The 19,637-nt window shown below is 45.0% G+C and overlaps 2 protein-coding genes across 6 annotated transcripts in view; one reads left to right on the forward strand and one right to left on the reverse strand.

Annotated features, from left to right (window-relative positions):
• Window positions 1-16,248, reverse strand: part of cryz (crystallin, zeta (quinone reductase)) — a 63,439-nt gene extending 47,191 nt beyond the window's left edge. For 2 of the 3 annotated variants that reach the window (XM_087990345.1, XM_043698551.2), the window contains exon 1: window positions 16,116-16,248. In XM_087990345.1, the coding sequence (XP_087846471.1) occupies window positions 16,116-16,133 (18 nt within the window). In that variant the 5' untranslated portion in view covers window positions 16,134-16,248. Of the gene's footprint in view, window positions 1-1,722; window positions 1,881-16,115 lie in introns of those variants that run through there. The other variant, XM_043698552.2, reaches the window with a different exon arrangement.
• A 28-nt stretch (window positions 16,249-16,276) lies between these two features.
• tyw3 (tRNA-yW synthesizing protein 3 homolog (S. cerevisiae)) overlaps window positions 16,277-19,637 on the forward strand; it is a 34,086-nt gene continuing 30,725 nt past the window's right edge. Inside the window, exon 1 of one of the 3 annotated variants that reach the window (XM_043698554.2) lies at window positions 16,277-16,529. In XM_043698554.2, the coding sequence (XP_043554489.1) occupies window positions 16,365-16,529 (165 nt within the window). In that variant the 5' untranslated portion in view covers window positions 16,277-16,364. The remainder of the gene's footprint in view (window positions 16,530-19,637) is intronic. The other 2 variants (XM_043698555.2, XM_043698553.2) reach the window with 2 other exon arrangements.

Raw genomic sequence — 19,637 nt, forward strand, 5'->3', positions numbered from 1 at the left:
AGTGATGCTCACTTCCCATGAATGAATTTAAAAAGTGCCTCTCTAAACCACATATTCAAAACTGTTTGAATAATCCAACTTTCTGTGCAGCAGAGAAGAACATCTGTGATGAATCTTGAGAAAGAGATAGTCATTACTCAAACTCAATCCCAACTGATACAATGATGCAATGTTATCAACCATCAATGTGTAAGAGATTGATAGCTTGATGTCAGTTTCTTGACTTTGAACATTATCATAAATGAGATAACCGATTAACATAAAATCATAGTGAAAGATCAGCATTCCAACAATGCAGGTTGAAACATAAAGCCTGATTCATTTCAATTGGTCAGTCAGTTGGAGGGTTCAAGGAAAACTACTGTCTGAATGTCCCTCTGAAGTAAGGACTTGCACACCACAGTGGGGCATCTAAGACACACCAAGTGATGCAGAACACAGAGTTGACCACCTCGGCACAAACCATCATATTTATGGGACAGAAAACTAACAACACTGCTCTACTGACTGTTATGATCCTAGGTGGTTTTTATGAGACAAATCACTTCCCAGACTGAAATCTGGCTTGATAATCAAAACATGCCTTAATATTGATTTTAAAGAGGTCGGCTTTCACTGAAACACAGGCAAGCAAAGGTACAGATTTGGCTTTAACAATAAAACAGCAGCAAAAAAACAAAAAAATGAATAAACCAAATTATTTACATGTAACACATATAAAGATTGTGAAACATGTAGTAAATTACAATCCCATTGATTCCACAGCATTCCTTTACTGTACTCAAACACTCCAGAGAGAGCATCCTCTTCTCTCCTACACATCAGGGTTAACTCAGCTAATGCTTCAATTGCTGTCCTGAGAAACTGATGACTTTTCTCTTGAGTCTTTGAATAATGGAATGTAGAAATTCCCAGATTCAAATAAACCCATTACGGTTTTAATCAAACATTTCTAGTCTGGAACTGTAAAACTAAACTCCTTGCACTCAGGCAATCTATACCTTAATAGTGGTAAAAACAATGACTGCAGATGCTGGAAACCAGATTCTGGATTAGTGGTGCTGGAAGAGCACAGCAGTTCAGGCAGCATCCAAGGAGCTTCGAAATCGACGTTTCGGGCAAAAGCCCTTTATTCCTGATGAAGGGCTTTTGCCCGAAACGTCGATTTTGAAGCTCTTTGGATGCTGTCTGTACTGCTGTGCTCTTCCAGCACCACTAATCCAGAATATACCTTAATAGTTCCAAGCTACTTCCCTTCTTTTGGTGCCAACACCTCTATACGTCCGACTTCAACCAAGACATCTGCAAAGCTACTGTACTGAAATGCAAAAGCTTTTCTTCCAACCCATGCATTTTTCTCCTCAGCAAAAGAAACAAAATCAATCACTGACAATCTCTTTCAACAAAAACAAATTTCAATAACTTTCAAGAACTCTCTCTCTCTCAAACTGTTTCTTTACTTAAAAAAAAAAGAAATCATCATGGTTTCAGAAAAACCGACTAGTTAATCATTAAACCCATCAGAAACACAGAACGAAACCCATATGCCATGAGGTGAAATCAAAAATCAAAAATCAAAACAAATGATATACGCACATAACGTGTAGGTTTGCTCGCTATGAGCTGAAAACGAACCTTGCAGCTCAGCGAGCAAACCTACATCCAGCACATAACATCTCAGGACTGCTTTGAACAGTAAAAACATCATTCTCCAACACTTACTTGTTAAGAGTTTGTTCAGATTAAGATTAACGTTCCAATTTTTGTATATTTTCCCTCAAGTAGCAGACAGGAGACGTTTTATCTATTTCTTTTCTTCGTCAAATTTACTAGAGTCTAAAGGGCAGCAAACAGGACCTGATCACTGTAGGGATCTACAATAAACGACCTATATAAGGGCGGACGGAACCAGTGTTGGCTGGGAGCATTCCCAATTCAAGCCAAAAAAATTCATGGCTTCAGGTCCTAAGGTCCACAACACATAAGCCAGGCTAGCACACTGAGTACAGTATGGAGGGAGCACTACATTAATGATTAATATGAAGTGAGCACTGCACTGTCAGAGGAGCAGTTCACTGTCATAGAGGCAAAACCAAGGGGCACTGCACTATGGAGAGGTGAAACCAAGGGGTGCTGCATGATGGAGAGGCAAAACCAAGGGGCGCAACACTACAGAGATGCAAAACCAAGGTGCACTGCACTGTAGAGAGGCAAAACCAAGGGGTGCTACACTGTCAGAGAGACACTACCAAAGAAGCGCTGAACTGTGGACAGACAGCACTGCACTTTCAGAGAAAGTATCAAAGAGGTGCTGCACTGTCAGAGAGACTGTACCAAAGAAGTGCTGCACTGTGGAGAGACAGCATCAAAGGAGCATTGCACTGTGCACAGACAATACCAAAGAGGTGCTGCACTGTCAGAGAGAATTCTGGCGGCCTTTCCTTGACAGCGGGCCTAGTAGATGGATTCTATAGATTGGAGGTTGGATTTTGTGACTGTCTGGGCCACATTCACCACTCTCTGTAACCGTCTCCGATCTTGAATGGTATAGTTACCATACCAGATAGTGATACATCCAGACAAAATGCTCTCAATGACGCACCTATAAATGTTGGCAAAGATATTCGGCATTATGCCAAACTTTCTCAACTGCCTGAGGAAGAAGAGACATTGTTGGGCCTTTGCAACCAGTGTATCCACATGAAGAGTCCAAGAAAGCTTGTTGTTAATGACCACTCCTAGGAGCTTGACACTCTCCACTTGTTCCACCTCTGTGCTGTTAGTGTGTAGGGGGGGTATGAGTAACACCCCACCGAAACTCAATAATGAGTTCCTTGGTTTTGATGGCATTGAGAGCTAGGTTATTCTCAGTGCACTATTTTTCCAAGTCTTTCACCTCACTTCGGTAATCTGTTTCGTTGCCACCTGAGATTCAACCAACTATGGTGGTGTCATTAAATGGCATTAGTCTGGTATTTGGTGACACAGTCATGGGTATACAGTGAGTACAGTAGGGGGCTGAGTACGCACCCCTGGGGGGCTCCAGTGTTGAATGTTAGTGAGGATGAAATATTGTCCCCAATCTTCACTGATTGTAACTCGTGGGTCAGGAAACTGAGGATCCAGTTGCAGAGAGTGGGGCTTAGTCCGAGATCACTAAGTTTAGTAATCAGTCTCGAGGGGATAATAGTGTTGAAGGTTGAGCTGTAGTTAATGAGTACGATTCTTACATAGCTGTTCTTGGTGTCAAGATGTTCTAGGGGGGAGTGAAGGGCAAGTGATATGGCATCTGATGTGGATCCGTTGGTCCAATAGGTAAATTGGAATGGGTCAAGAGTGGTGGGAAGTCTGGAGGTGATTAATGCCATGATCAGCCTTTCAAAGCATTTCATGACCTCTGAAGTTACGGCCACTGGACGACAGTCATTCAGACATGCTGCATGAGCCTTCTTAGGCACAGGGATGATGTTGGCCTCTGGAAACAGGCAAGGACAGTGGCCTGCTGCAGGAAGAGGTTGGAGATGTCTGAGAAGACCTCTGCCAGTTGATCTGCGCATGCTCTGAGTGCACAGCCTGGTACTCCGTCTGGTCCCATGCTTTCCTTGGATTCACACAAAGGAAAACTGATCTGACCTCTGATGCTGTGACTGTTGGGATAGGTTCATCAGAACATGTCGGAATAGGTGTTACCTCTCCGGCGAAATTCTGCTCGAAGTGAGCATAGAAGGCGTTGAGATGATCTGGGAGGGATGTGTCATCTCTGCTATTTTGCACTATCTCTTTTTTGAACCTGTGATGTCATTCAGTCCTTGCCATAATCGCTGGGTGTGCATCTGGGTCTCTTGTTTGGATCAGTATTGGCCCTTGGCTGTCTTAATGGCTCTGTGAAAGTCATGTTAGATTCCTTATATTTGAGTGGGTCTCCTGATTTAAAGCCTCATGCCTGGTTTTTAGCAGTTTCTGTATGTCCTGGTTCATCCAGGGTTTCCTGTTGGGGAACACCCGGTTTGACTCCCTCAGTATGCAATCCTCCACACACTTGCTGATAGAGTCTGTGACAGTGGTGGCTTACTCGTCCAAAGTACCTGCGGCCTGTTTGAACACGGCCCAATCAGCCGATTCCAGGCAGCACCGGAGTTGATTCTCTGCCTCCTCCAACCAGCACTGGACCTAATTCCGCAAAGGGGTCTCCTGCTTGAGCTTTTCTATGTAATTGGGGAGAAGAAACATGGCATTGTGGTCGGAGTTCCCGAAATGAGGGCAGGGGATGGAGCGATGGTGATGAATTTAGCCCGGACAATCACAAAGGCCAACATCCCACCTATAGAATCCATCTACCAGTCCCGCTGTCAAGGAAAGACTGTCAGCATTCCCAAAGATCCATCCCACCCTGGCAATGCTTTCTACAACCTCTACCATCTGGGAGAAGGTACAGAAGCCTGAACACACACGCCAGCTGGTTTCGAAATAGTTTCTACCCTACTGTTATTAGAATACTGAATGGACTCACAAACTCTGAGCATTCGCCTGTACCTGTGTTTTTGTTTTTGCTGTTTACCTATTATTTGTTTATCTATGCTATTTAACTATGTGTTCTGTCTGTATTGATCGCAAGACAAAGCTTTTTACTATGCCTCGGTACACGTCAATAAATTACGTTCAATGCAATTAAAGAGTGTGCTGCACTGTCAGAAAGACAGTACCAAAGGAGCACTGCACTGTGAGAGAGACAGTACCAAAGGAACACTGTACTGTCAGACAGACAGTACCAAAGGAGCACTCCACTGTCAGAAAGACAATACCAAAGGAACACTGTACTGTCAGAGAGACAGTACCAAAGGAGCACTGTACTGTCAGAGAGACAGTACCAAAGGAGTACTGCACTGTGAGACAGACAGTACCAAAGGAGCACTGCACAGTGAGACAGACAGTACCAAAGGAGTACTGCACTGTGAGACAGACAGTACCAAAGGAGCACTGTACTGAGAGCGAACCAGTACCAGAGGAATGCTGCACTGTCAGAAAGACAGTACTGAAGGAGTACTCCACTATCAGAGAGATTATACCAAAGGAGCGCTGCACTGTTAAAGAGACAGTACTGAAGGAGAACTGCACTGTTAAAGAGACAGTACTGAAGGAGAACTGCACTGTTAGAGACACAATACTAAAGAAGCGCGGCACTGCCAGATAGCGAGTAGCAAAGAGGTGCTGCACTGTCAGAGAGACAGTACCAAAGGAGCACTGCACCGTCTGAGGGTCAGTACTGAGGGAGTGCCGCACTGTCAGAGGGTCAGTCCTGAGGGAATGCCGCACTATCAGCGGGTCACAACTGACAGAATGCTGGACTGCCTGAAGGAAAGTACTAAGGTACTACATGAATGCAATTTGTTCTTTTGCCATTCTAGTTTGGGCATTGGATTCACATTATTTTGATTTGATTGAAACACTACAACTGTGCCATAGTTTACATATTTGAGTTTTTGTTATAAATAATTTTAAAATACTGCACATCTACTTTGAGGTTTTAATCATACTGAGAATGGATTTTAATGGTATTTCTCTCTCACTTCTGGTTGCTTCATACATTCAGCATGATTAATTCTTTAGCAGAAATAAACAGCACTTGCCAAACAGCTCAGTGATCAAGACCAAGCAAGGAAATTTACTAGAGGAGGGTAGATGTGGTGGTGCAAGTTTTCACAGACAGTGGTCATGATGGTTGGGGTGGGGGAGGGGGAAGGCAGTAGAATAGTTTTTTGCCACATGGTGAGATCAGATTAGATTAGATTCCCTACAGCGTGGAAACAGGCCCTTCGGCCCAACAAGTCCACACCGACCTTCCGAAGAGTAACCCCCACCCAGACCCCTCACATCTTTGGACTGTGGGAGGAAACCCACGCAGGTAAAATGAGGATGTGCAAACTCCACACAGACAGTCACCCGAGACTGGAATCGAACCTGGGACCCTGGGGTTGTGAGACAGCAATGCTAACCACTGAGCCACCTCTTCTTTAGCATTTTCTTACCTTGAATGGTACTTTCTCAATCATTCCTATTCTATTTTCATTAAAAACAGATATGCAGACAACACATTAAATTTTATGAAAGTTATCCTTTCCCGCACAAACTGTTGCCTTCATGGTTCAAGGCTATCAAAATGACTTATTTATGCAGCCCAGTCTGACTCTATAATTTCAGTTGTGATTTGAACTTAATTAATTTAATTTACATTGAATGTTAGTTGGAAACAAATTTGGTTGTTTTTCCATGTGTACATCAATTGATACACCATTCTGTATGATACATACAATTTCCACCATAAGATAGTCCCAACTAACAATTCACATAAATGTGAAATATTACAAAATATTGTTTTATTGTGATCTTTTAGATTTGGTTAAACTTACTATGCCTTTGACTATAATGAAGGCAGCTGACCATCATCTTCTCCAAGGATTGTAGGGATGGATAATAAATGCTTGTCTAACCAGCAAAACCTACATCTCCTGAATGAATTTAAAATGTTTCGTCTCATAAGAAAATAACTTGTTACGATACATTTCATGCTAGTGATGAAAAAATGCCTGGATTTCTTACTGTCGCACTTACTTTCACCTTGTGGAGCTGTTCCATAGTGTGCTCTTACACATTGTTTGGTCCACCATTCAGAAGCATTTGGAAAGTGTAGTGCTATATGCTTCATGCTCATTTCCAGAGTGAGATTTCAGCCAGGAAGGTAGTTCCAATCATGACGCAAATCCCTCTAAACAGGCACCACATTTTAAGCTTTTTAAGCTAATATGATGATCCTAAAGATGACTGAGATTCAGAACATCTTGGAACGAACAGAGGCAAGGTCATTTTGAATTTGATCAATTTCTGGGCTAGGTCCTGGTCCCCAAGGGGTGCTTGCAGTTGCAGGTAATTAATACCAGATTTGTCTGCAATAGAACATAAAACATAGAAAAGTACAGCATAGAACAGGCCCTTTGACCCACGATGTTGCACCGAGGATTAATCCTAATGCAAAATATAATAACTTAACCTATGCACCCCTGAACTCACTGCTATCCATGTGCATGTCCAGCAGTGGCTTAAATGTCCCTAATGACTCTGCTGGCAACTCATTCCATGCATTGACAACTCTCTGCGTAACGAACCTAACTCTGACATCTCCTCTATTCCTTCCTTCTAACACCTTAAAACTATGACTCGTCGTGCCAGTCAATCCTGCCCTGGGGAAAAATCTCTGGCTATTGACTCTATCCATGCCTCTCATTACCTTGTTTACCTCGATCAGGTCTCCTCTCTTCCTCCTTCTCTCCAGAGAGAAAAGTCCTAGCTTAGTCAACCTGTTTGTAAGACAAGCCTTCTAGTCCAGAAAGCATCCTGGTAAACTTTCTTTGCAACCTCTCCAAAGCCTCCGTATCTTTTCTATAATAGGGAAACCAGAACTGGACACAATATTCCAAGTGTGGTCTCACCAGGGACTTGTAGAGCTGCAGCAAAATCTCGCAGCTCTTAAACTCGATCCCCCTGTTAATGAAAGCCAAAACACCATATGTTTTCTTAACAACCCTATCCACTTGGGTGGCAACTTTGAGGGATGTATGCACTTGAACACCAAGATCCCGCTGTTCTTCCACACTGCCAAGAATCCTGTCTTTAATCCTATATTCAGCATTCAAGTTCGACCTTCCAAAATACATCACTTCGCATTTATCCAGGTTGAACTCCATCTGCCATTTCTCAGCCCAGCTCTGCATCCTGTCCATGTGGTGCTGCAGCTTGCAATAGCCCTCGATACTATCGACGGCACCTCCAACCTTTGTGTCATCTACAAATTTACTAGCCCACCCCTCATTTATAAAAACTACAAAGAGCAGAGGCCCAAGAACCCCACTCAACACTGACCTCCAGGCAGAATACTTTCCATCTACAACTACTCTCTGCCTTCTGTCAGCCAACCAATTCTGAATCCAGATAGCCAAATCTCCCTGTATCCCATACTTCCTGACTTTATGAATGAGCCTACCATGGGGAACCTTATCAAATGGCCAAGACTGTGTTCCAGAACTCATGAGACACACAACTACTGGCAGGGTGAAAGCAGAGACTGCACAGCAGTTAAGCACTTCTTCAAAGATGCTTTCCAGGTAGTCCCTGTGAACAACAAGTTCAAAATGGCTGACAACAAAATCTCTGCAAGCAGACTTTTAAAGTTGTTTGGGAGGTATCACCAGTGTCAATCCCCTCAATCTCTCCTTTATCCAGTCCAGTCACAAACCTGCTACCATTACTCAGAATATACTCATAAAACCATTGCTCCCAATTAATAAGTAGAAATCTTTATATTTCTCTTTACTTGCAGGGCAAGAGTTATAGCTGGGGGAAAGGCAATTATGATGCAGTTAGGCAAGATTTAGGATGCATAAGATGGATGCAGGGGATGGGCACAATTGAAATGTGGAGCTTGTTCAAGGAACAGCTACTGCATGTTCTTGTTAAGTATGTACCTGTCAGGCAGGGAGGAAGTGGTCGAGCGAGGGAACTGTGGTTTATTAAAGAAGTTGAAGCTCTTGTGATTAGATTACTTAGTGTGGAAACAGGCCCTTCGGCCCAACAAGTCCACACCGACGCGTAACCCACCCATTCCCCTACATTTACCCCTTTACCTAACACTACAGGCAATTTAGCATTGCCAATTCACCTGACATGCACATATTTGGACTGTGGGAGGAAACTGGAGCACCCAGAGGAAACCCACACAGACACAGGGAGAATGTGCAAACTCCACACAGTCAGTCGCCTGAGTCAGGAATTGAACCCAGGTCTCTGGCACTGTGAGGCAGTAGTGCTAACCACTGTGCCACTCTTGTCAGGAGGAAGAAGGCAGCTTATGTAAAGATGACACATGAAGGCTCTATTAGGGTGCTTGAGAGTAACAAGTTAGCCAGCAAGGTCCTGAAGAGAGAGCTAAGAAGAGCCAGGAGGGGACATGAGAAGTCTTTGGCAGGTAATATCAAGGAAAACCCTAAGGCTTTCTACAGCTATGTCAGGAATAAAAGAATGACTAGAGTAAGATTAGGCCCCTGTCAAGGATTGCAGTGGGAAGTTGTGCATGGAGCCCGAAGAGATACGAGAGGCGCTAAATGAATATTTTTCGTTAGTATTCACACAGAAAAAAGACCATGTTGTCGAGGAAAATACTGAGATACAGGCTATAAGACGAGGCAGGATTGAGGTTCATAAGGAGGAGGTGTTAGCAATTCTGGAAAGTGTGAAAATAGATTAGGCCCCTGGGCTGGATCAGATTTATCCTAGGATTCTCTGGGAAGCCAGGGAGGAGATTGCAGAGCCTTTGATTTTGATCTTTATGTCATCATTGTCTACAGGAATAGTGCTAGAAGATTGGAGGATAGCAAATGTTGTCCCCTTGTTCAAGAAGGGGAGTAGACCTTGGTAATAATAGACCATACTTCGGTTGTGGGTAAAGTATTGGAAAGGATTATAAGAGATAGGATTTATAATCATCTAGAGAGGAATAAGTTGATTAGGGATAGTCAACACAGTTATGTGAAGAGTAGGTAGTGCCTCACAAACCTTAATGAGTTCTTTGAGAAGGTGACCAAACAGGTGGATGAGGGTAAAGCAGTTGATGTGGTGTATATGGATTTCAGTAAAGCATTTGATAAAGTTCCCCACAATAGGCTAAGGCACAAAATATGGAAGCATGGGATTGAGGGTGATTTAGCAGTTTGGATCAGAAATTGACTAGCTGAAAGAAGACAGAGGGAAGTGTTCATCCTGGAGTCCAGTTACTAGTGGTGTACCACAAGGATCTGTTTTGTGGCCACTGCTGTTGTCATTTTTCTCAATGACCTGGATGAGGGCATAGAAGGATGGGTTACTAAATTTGAGGATGACACTAAAGTCGGTGGAGTGTGGACAGTGCGGAAGGATGTTGCAGGTTACAGAGGGACACAGGTAAGCTGCAGAGCTGGGCTGAGAGATGGCAAATGGAGTTCAATATGGAAACGTGTGAGGTGATTCATTTTGGAAGGAGTAACAGGAATATGGAGTACTGGGCTAATGGTAAGATTCTTGGTAATGTGAATGAGTAGAGGGATCTCAGTGTCCATGTGCAAAGATCACTGAAAGTTGCTACTCAAGTTGAGAGGGTTGTTAAGAAGGTGTACAGTGTGTTAGCTTTTATTGATAGAGGGATTGCGTTTCGGAGCCATGAGGTCATGTTGCAGCTGTACAAAACTCTGGTGCAGCCACATTTGGGGTATTGCATACAGTTCTGGTCACCGCATTATAGGAAGGATGTGGAAGCATTGGAAAGTGTGCAGAGGAGATTGACCAGGATGTTGCCTGGTATGGAGGGAAGGTCTTATGAGATGATATACAAGATGATCAGTGGATTAGGTACAGTGGACAGCGAGAGCCTTTTTTCCTTGGATAGTGATAGCTAGCACAAGGGGACATAGCTTTAAATTGAGGGGTGATAGATAAAGGATAGATGTCAGAGGTAGATTCTTTACTCAGAGAGTAGTAAGGGCGTGGAATGCCCTGCCTGCAACAGTAGTAGACTCACCAACTTTAAGGACATTTAATAAATATATGGATGATAATGGAATAGTGTAGGTGAGATAGGCTTCAGATTGGTTTCACTGGTCGGCGCAACATCAAGGGCCAAAGGGCCCATACTGCACTGTATTGTTCTATGTTCTATGGGTTGTAGACCAAAACTGGAAAAGAATACTGCTGTAAGCCCAGGACTACAAAATGAGTTGTTGCATTTTTAAAGACAAGTTGCGGATCTCATTATGAGTTTTGCTTACACTGTTACTTTGTTCAAGCAATGTTAGAAGATGTCCATGGTGAATGAGTGCACAGCAAGCTTTGCCCAGAGACAGACTATTGATTGGTCTGCGCAATCTGGAGTTGTGGAGGCCAGTAGTAGTCATCACAGAGTCATACAGCACATGACAGACCCTTCGGTAGAACTGGTCCATGCTGAACATAATCCCAAACTAAACTACTGATAGCCATGCTGGCCCATTACCGCGACACAGACTGACACCACACTATGCCCTGAGGGCAACAAGCCTGACTTGGAATGTGTAGGGTGTGGGACATGGTAACAACTCACTGGCTCCTGGGCAGCTCAACAGAGAATGTGTGCATAATACAGGATCCTCCAGAATGCAACAGAGAAAGATTTCTCCACTGTCCTCTGCAGTGAATTAACAAAAACCTGGAATAGATTGCCATTCCTGATGAAGGGCTTTTGCCCGAAACGTCGATTTTCCTGCTCCTCAGATGTTGCCTGACCTGCTGTGCTTTTCAGCACCACTCTAATCTAATCTCTGGTTTACAGCATCTACAGTCCTCACTTTTACCTAAAACCTGGAATAACTCATTATTCTCTTTCACTGTCTGCTACAAGGTATTGCCTCTAATGAGTGACTGAAAGATTGAATAATTTGTGTGCCGACTGTTCAGTTTCTGCAGTAAAGAGTAGACAGAACTGACATCAGAATTTGAAGTTAAAGTCTTGTTACCTGTGGACTGGTGCTTTAGAACTGTGTTTCTCCAGTACTTTTTTGCTCCATCCATAATATCCAAGTTTATTTATTTGTCTGTACTTATATGTCGGAGTATAAGAAGAGACTTTCAACTTGCAGTTATAGGTTGACAATTTGTAGTACTGTTTAACTCTGGTTAAGACTGATTTCTTTGTAATAAATAGTAGTTTCTTGTTAAGGGCAGAAATCTGGTCAGTGTTTCCTTTAGGTCTGAGTCCATCTGAGACAGCAAAATTGGGAACTTTGAGTGAGATTTAAGTATCAGCATACTTTTCCAAGTGAATCATGACGCGTTCGCTTCATGCAGTCTAACCCTGTATCTTCCAGCTCCTTCTCTTCGTAGTGACAACACCCACATGTGGTCCAAAAACAAGAGGATTCCCACACTGCTGTTCTGGGGCAGGTGACCAACTGATTTGGATTTTCTAAGCAGGGTGGATCAGCTCCTTGGGGAAATAATATTAAGCAATGCTTTGGCAAGGGCACTGTAAATGGTTATGACCAAGATAGCAGGCATTAGGGCCAACCAAAGTTGAACTCAGAGATCAGGAGGAAAACATAGTGCATATCATGGATGCAGTCAATCATTACAAAGGCTGAACAGTCTCTCTCATTCCAAGGCAATTGTTCACCCTGCTTCTAGACCTGCCCTGTCTTTCATTCTTGCACCTAGGCTGCATTCTCAACTGGATTCCTTCTCTAGCTGGAGCCATTGATTCTTTACACATTTGGGTCAGGTTCTGTGCAGATGGAAATAGGACTGGTTCAGTTGATTCCACACAAATCAATCACCCTCCGCTACTCCTAACACTAACCATTCTGTGAAATACTGAGCTTATGTTAAAATCGATTGACAACAGGGTTGCAGCTGCCTGGTGAGGTGGTAGAAGCAGATGCATTAGCAACGTTTAAGAGGCATCTGGACATACACACGAACAAGCAGAGAATACAGGGAAAAGAAGCAAGTCCAGGCAGATGGGATTAGTTTGGAATGGCATCACAGTTGGCGCAGACATGATGGGCTGAAGGGCATGTTCCTGTGCTATACTGTACTTTATTCTAAAGTATTTTGCAAAAGAAGCAAAGGCGATGTGAGAATTTATGGTTTCACACGAGTGGGAAGAATGTGGAATGCACCGCCTGGAAATGTAGGGGTGACAGGTTCAATTGAGGCATTCAAGAGGGAATTGGATAATTACTTGGATAGAAATAGTGTGCATGGAATCGGGGGAAAGGCAGTGGATTGCCACTGAGTTCAGACAGATAGTGTAGACAGGATGGGCTGAATGCCCATAGTATTCAAGACAAAGTCGATGAACCTATTGTTCAAATCAGTATAAAGGGATATGATTTAGTAGCCATTACAGAAATGTAGTTGCAGGGTGGTGATGACTGGGAATTAAATATCCAAGGGTATCAGGTAATTAGGAAGGATAGGTATGGAAGATAAGGGAGGTAGCGTCGCACTCTTAATTAAGGATGAGATTAGGGCGATAGGGAAAGTTGATATAGCATCTAAAGAGCAAAATGTTGAATCCATTTGAAATAATATAACCTAAAACCAGGGTGTTAGGCTTAAACAAGGGAGACGATAATGGGATGAGAAAGGAGTTGGCTAAATTATACTGGGAACACAAGTTATATGGTGGAACAGTTGAGGACTTTCAAAGAAGAATTAGTGAGACATCTGGATGGAAAGTGTTCCATCAGGCAGACACAGCATGGATTCAGGAAGGGTTGTGTTTGACAATCTTACTGGAGTTCTTTGAGGATGTAACAAGCGCAGTGGATGGAGGGGAACAGGTGGATGTTGTATACTTGATTTTCCAGAAGGCATACGATAAGGCGCCACATAAAAGACTCATCCATAAGACAAGAATGCATGGGGTTGTGGGGAATATACTTGCATGGATAGAGGACTGGTTAATCGATAGAAAGCAGACGGTTGGGATAAATAGGTGTTTCTCTGGTTGGAGATCAGTGGTGAGCGGGGTGCTGCAGGAGTCGGTGTTGGGCCCGCAAATATTCATGATATATATAAATGATTTGGATGAGGAGACCTAGTGTAACATATCCAAGTTTGCTGATGACACTAAATTGAGTGGAAAGGCAAACTGTGCAGAGGATTGCTTAGACTATAACTGGTGTCGTGTGATTTTTAACTTTGTACACCCCAGTCCAACACTGGCATCTCCAAATCATGTGCAGAGGATGTGGAGGTTCTGCAGAGAGATTTAGATAGGTTAAATGAGTGGGCAAGGGTCTGACAGATGGAGTACAATGTTGGTAAATGTGAGATTATCCACTCTGGAAGTAAAAATAGTAGGTCAGAGTATTATTTCAATGGTGAAAGATTGCAGATTGTATTGTGCAGAGCAACTTAGGAGTGCTAAAAGTTGATTTGCAGGTGCAACAGGTAATCAAGAAGGCAAACAGAATATTGGCTTTTATTGAGTGGCACGGTATCTAGCATTGCTACCTCACGGCGCCAGGGACCCGGGTTCAATTCCAGCCTTGGGCAACTGTCTGTGTGAAGTTTGCACATTCTCCCCATGTCTGCGTGGGTTTCCTTCAGGTGCTCTGGTTTCCTCCCACAACTCAAAAACATGCAGGTCAGGTGAATTGGGTTACTCTTTGGAAGGTCACTGTGGACTTGTTGGGGCCAAAGGTGCTGTTTCTCCACTGCAGGGAATTTAATTCTAATACTAATTGCTAGAGAGATGGAATTTAAGAGCAGAGAGGTTCTGCTGCAATTGTCCAAGGTGCTAGTGAGGCTGTACCTGGAGTATTGTGCGCAGTTCTAGCCTCCTTACTTGAGGAAGGATGTACTGGCTTTGGAGGCGATGCAGAGGAGGTTCACCACGTTGATTCTGGGGATAAGGAGATTACCCTATGAGGAGAGGTTGAGCTTCCTGGGAGTGTACTCGCTAGAAATCAGAACAATGAGAGGGTACCTTATAAAGACATATAAAATTATGAAAGGGATAGATAAGATAAAGACAGGCAAGTTGTTTCTGCTGGTAGGTGAAACGAGAACTCGGGGACATGGCCCAAAGATTCAGGGGAGTAAATTTAGGACAGAGATGAGAAGGAACTGCTTTTCCCAGACAGGAGTCAATCTATGGAATTCTCTATCCAAGGAAGCAGTAGAGGCAGCTGAGACGATAGATAGATCAGACATATATTAATGGATAGCAGAGCAAGCTTGACAGGTCAAATGGTCTGAACTGTTCTATTACTATGAAATGCCATCAGGTAGCTAGTGGAGTAGGATCATAGGACATAGAATTTATAGCAAAAGATCTTAGTGTCATACATTGATGAAATATATTGAACAAACCTAGATTGCTTTTAGAGAAAGTGAGGACTGCAGATGCTGGAGATCAGAGTCCAGAGTGTGGTGCTGGAAAAGCACAACAGGTTCAAGCAGCATCCCAGCAGCAGGAGAATTAAGCCCTTCTTATGCCCGAAACGTCAATTCTCCTGCTCCTGAGATGCTGCCTGACTTGCTGTGCTTTTCCAGCACCACAATCTCAACTAGATTTCTGTTAAGTCTTTCATCTTCTAGAATGGGCTGCAAGTTTTGGTTCATTGATATGTAAATCCCAGAACTTCTTTCAAGTCACATTCCCGAGATAACTCAAGGTGTCACAGAAAAGGGTGACATCTCAGCTCAGACAATGCATTAAAGGTGTGAGTCTGTACATCTCCACATTATGAAACTACGAGCAGCAGTCCAAAAGTTTGTACTTCCAAATAAACCTGTTGGACTATAACCTCGTGTTGTGTGATTTTACACAATGAAACTATGAACACAACAACTCACTATCCCCCTCACCGCCCCCTCTGGGGCTTTTCCCTGCAATCTGTCTCCCTCCGCTCCCTCATCCTCCTGCCTCTGGAAACACTGCCTCCTTGTTTCATGATTTGGAGATACTGGTGTTGGACTGGAGTGTACAAAGTTAAAAATCACATAACACCAGGTTATAGTCCAACAGGTTTAATTGGAAGCACTAGCTTTCGGAGTGCTGCTTCTTCATCAGGTGGCTGTGGCGTACACAATTGCAAGACACAGAATTTATCGCAAAAGTGTGATGTACCTGAAATTATACAATGAAAAATACCATGATTGTTTGTTAAGTCTCTCATCTGTTAGAATGGCCATGTAAGTTTCACTTCTTTCAAACGTAAATCACAAAACTTTCTTTAAAAGTTACAGTTTCAGGTTAACTTTAACAATTGGTGTCAGTTGAAGGTGTTGGTCCCCTATGTTCTGTTGTCTCTGCCATAATGTTTAGACTGAATTGTGTACTCCACAACCCCCTGATGAAGGAGCAGTGCTCCGAAAGTTACTGCTTCCAAATAAACCTGTTGGGCTTTATCCTTATTTCACTGTTTCGGATGGGAGCAGGCCAACCCCAGCGGGGGAAATCATTCTGTATTTATTTCATCTTTAAAAGGGAGTCTGAGACATCGTGTCACTAAACGAGCAACTTGCTTCAAATCTGAGAGGTTTCTTACGGTTTTCGAGAAGCTCATTTGCTTGGTGACGGTGAGAGCAGCACCGCTAACCGATCCCGCCAAATTACAGCCTGCCCCGAGGGCTACATGAAAATGAAGCGATTAGAACCACATCGAACACCGGAAGTGCCGGTCGCGCTCCTCCTGTTGTCCCACGGAGGCCACCGTCCCCTGCGGCCGTTAACGTTCACTTAGCGGCGCGCGGATTGTTTCCCCGGCAACCGCACCCCCATTCCCCCTCCCCCAGCCATGGACAGTTTCCGCGAGCGCAAGGAGCAGCGGCTGCAGGCCGGCGCCGATCGGAGCCGCGCGGGGGGAGTGGACCCGGAGATCAGGGCCCTCGTGGACACACTCAACCGCTCGGAGCGCTTCAGCACCACCAGCTCGTGTTCAGGCCGAGTGCTGCTGCTGGCGGTGAGGGGGCAGCGCGGGGGGGAGGGGAAAGAGAGAGGAGGGGAATGGGGGGCAGAAAGGGGGAATGTAGTGATCGGGATGGGGGCGCAGGGTAAGAAAAGGGCAATTTGGGGAAAGGAATATGGGGGAGAAGAAAGGGGGGGGTGTGGGGATATGGGTGATGTGAGGGTGTGGGGTGCTGTGGAGGTGGATGGGTCATGGGGGGGTGGAGGAGGGGGAATTGGGTGGAGATGAGTGGAATTTGGGAATGGGGGTAATGTGGGGTTGGGGAGGGGTGTAATGTGGGTCGTTGAGGAGAAGGGAATTTGTGAAGGAGAGAATAAGAGCGGGTAGAGAGATGTGATAAGGAGTTGGGGGTGAATGGGGAGTGAGGGGGCATTAAGGAAGTAGGTGAGGAAGGGTAGCAGTAGTGAGGAGCATTGTTCCCTCTGAGCACAGCCACTCATTGACCTTCATGTTGTAGAAACTCCTGTCACAGCTCTGTGTGCCTTTGTGGAAAAAATACAGGAACTTTAGGTGAGAAGTGTTTTAGGGATGGAGAGTCGAGGGGGTAAGGTGGAAAGAGAGAGCATGACTAGGGCATTCCCCTGAATTTGTACACCTGAAGAAGGCTATGTAGAGGAGAAAAAAAAACAGTAACACTTCAGTAAATGTACTGTTAGCAAGCTCTCTTTGAAATTGAATATTGCCCTTAAACTCCATTTCCCTAACAATTAAAAATAGAGAGGTTTTGCTAAAGCTGTATAGGGTGCTGGTGAGGCCACACTTGGAGTAATGTGTGCAGTTTTGGTCTCCTTACTTGAGGAAGGATGTACTGGTATTGGAGGGCGTGCAGAGGAGTTCACGAGGTTGACTCCAGAGTTGAGACAGTTGGTTTATGAGGCGAGTTTGTGTAGACTGGGACTATACTCAGTGGAATTCAGAGAAAGAAAAGGGATTTTATAGAACCATAATATTATGAAGGGAATCAATAAAATAGAAACAGGTTGTTTCCACTGGTGAGTGAAGCTCGAACTAGGGAGCAGATTTAGGACTGAGTTGAAGGGGGTTGAAACTTTATTGCTGGAACAGCACAGCAGGTCAGGCAGCATCCAGGGAACAGGAGATTCGACGTTTCGGGCACAGGCCCTTCTTCAGGAATGAGCAGAGAGTGTTCAGCAGGAGAAGATAAAAGGTAGGGAGGAGGGACTTGGAGGAGGGGCGTTGGAAATGTGATAGGTGGAAAGAGGTCAAGGTGAGGGTGATAGGTCGGAGTAGGATGGAAGCGGAGAGGTCAAGAAGAAGACTGCAGGTCAGGAAGGCGGTGCCGGGCTGTAGGGATTCGGCTGAGACAAGGTGGGGGGAGGGGCGATGAAGAAACTGGTGAAGTCCAAGTTCATCCCCTGTGGTTGGAGGGTTCCCAGTCGGAAGATAAGACGCTCCTCCTCCGACCGTCGCGTTGTTGTGGTTTGGCGGTGGATGAGTCCAATGACCTGCATATCCTCGGTGGAGTGGGAGGGGGAGTTGAAATGCTGTGCTACAGGGTGGTTGGGTTGGTTCGTCCAGGTGGCCCAGAGGTGCTCTCTGAATCGCTCCGCAAGTAGGCGGCCTGTCTCCCCAATATAGAGGAGGCCACACCGGCTGCAGCGGATGCAGTAGATGATGTGGGTGGAGGTGCAGGTGAATCTGTGGCGGATATGGAAGTTGACCACTCCCTCCGCGACTCCCTTGTCAGATCCACACCCCCCACCGACCCAACCTCCACTCCCGGCACCTTCCCTTGCAACCGCAGGAGGTGCAACACTTGCGCCCACACCTCCCCCCTCACTTCTCTCCAAGGCCCCAAAGGAAACTTCCATATCCGCCACAGATTCACCTGCACCTCCACCCACATCATCTACTGCATCCGCTGCAGCCGGTGTGGCCTCCTCTATATTGGGGAGACAGGCCGCCTACTTGCAGAGCGATTCAGAGAGCACCTCTGGGCCACCCGGACGAACCAACCCAACCACCCTGTAGCACAGCATTTCAACTCCCCCTCCCACTCCACCGAGGATATGCAGGTCATTGGACTCATCCACCGCCAAACCACAACAACGCGACGGTCGGAGGAGGAGCGTCTTATCTTCCGACTGGGAACCCTCCAACCACAGGGGATGAACTTGGACTTCACCAGTTTCTTCATCCCCCCCTCCCCCCACCTTGTCTCAGCCGAATCCCTCCAGCCCGGCACCGCCTTCCTGACCTGCAGTCGTCTTCTTGACCGCTCCGCCTCCATCCTACTCCGACCTATCACCCTCACCTTGACCTCTTTCCACCTATCACATTTCCAACGCCCCTCCTCCAAGTCCCTCCTCCCTACCTTTTATCTTCTCCTGCTGAACACTCTCTGCTCATTCCTGAAGAAGGGCCTGTGCCCGAAACGTCGAATCTCCTGTTCCCTGGATGCTGCCTGACCTGCTGTGCTGTTCCAGCAATAAAGTTTCAACTTTGATCTCCAGCATCTGCAGACCTCACTTTCTCCTCTGAGTTGAAGGGGACCTTCTTCACCCAAAGGATTGTGAATCTGTGGAATTCTCTGCTCACAGAAGCAGTTGAGGTTACCTCATTGAATGTTTACATGGCCAAGATATGTTTTTGAACAGTAAAGGAATTAAGGGTTATGGTTGAGCAGGCAGGTAAGTGGAGCTGAGTCCACAAAAAGATCAGCCACAATCTTATTTGGGCTCAAGGGGCCAAATGGCTTATTCCTCCTATTTCTTATGAAATATACAAGTTGGAGGAGTATCGGTCATTCACTAGTCTTACTGTTTTTCTCTCTTTTGAGATGTAGGAGTAGTAGCTGCATAATGTGGGGATAAAAGTAAACTGACAGTTGCGAGTGGAGGGGACTGTGTGACCCACTAAACCACAGCTGAGTTGCTGAAAACTTTAAGGGACGTAACAGCCTAATAGTATTATTGCTGGACCTGTAATCCAGAAACTCGGGTAATGTTCTGGGAACCTCGGTTCAAATCCCACCATGGCAGATGGTGGAATCGGAGTTCAATTTAAAAAAAATCTGAAATTCAGAGTCTAATGATGATCATGAATCTATTGTCAATTCTTTGCAAGATCCCATCTGGTTCA

Source organism: Chiloscyllium plagiosum, unplaced genomic scaffold (genome assembly GCF_037043375.1).
Source record: "Chiloscyllium plagiosum isolate Xiang-an unplaced genomic scaffold, Cpla_swu_hap1 HiC_scaffold_9, whole genome shotgun sequence".
NCBI lineage: Eukaryota > Metazoa > Chordata > Chondrichthyes > Orectolobiformes > Hemiscylliidae > Chiloscyllium > Chiloscyllium plagiosum.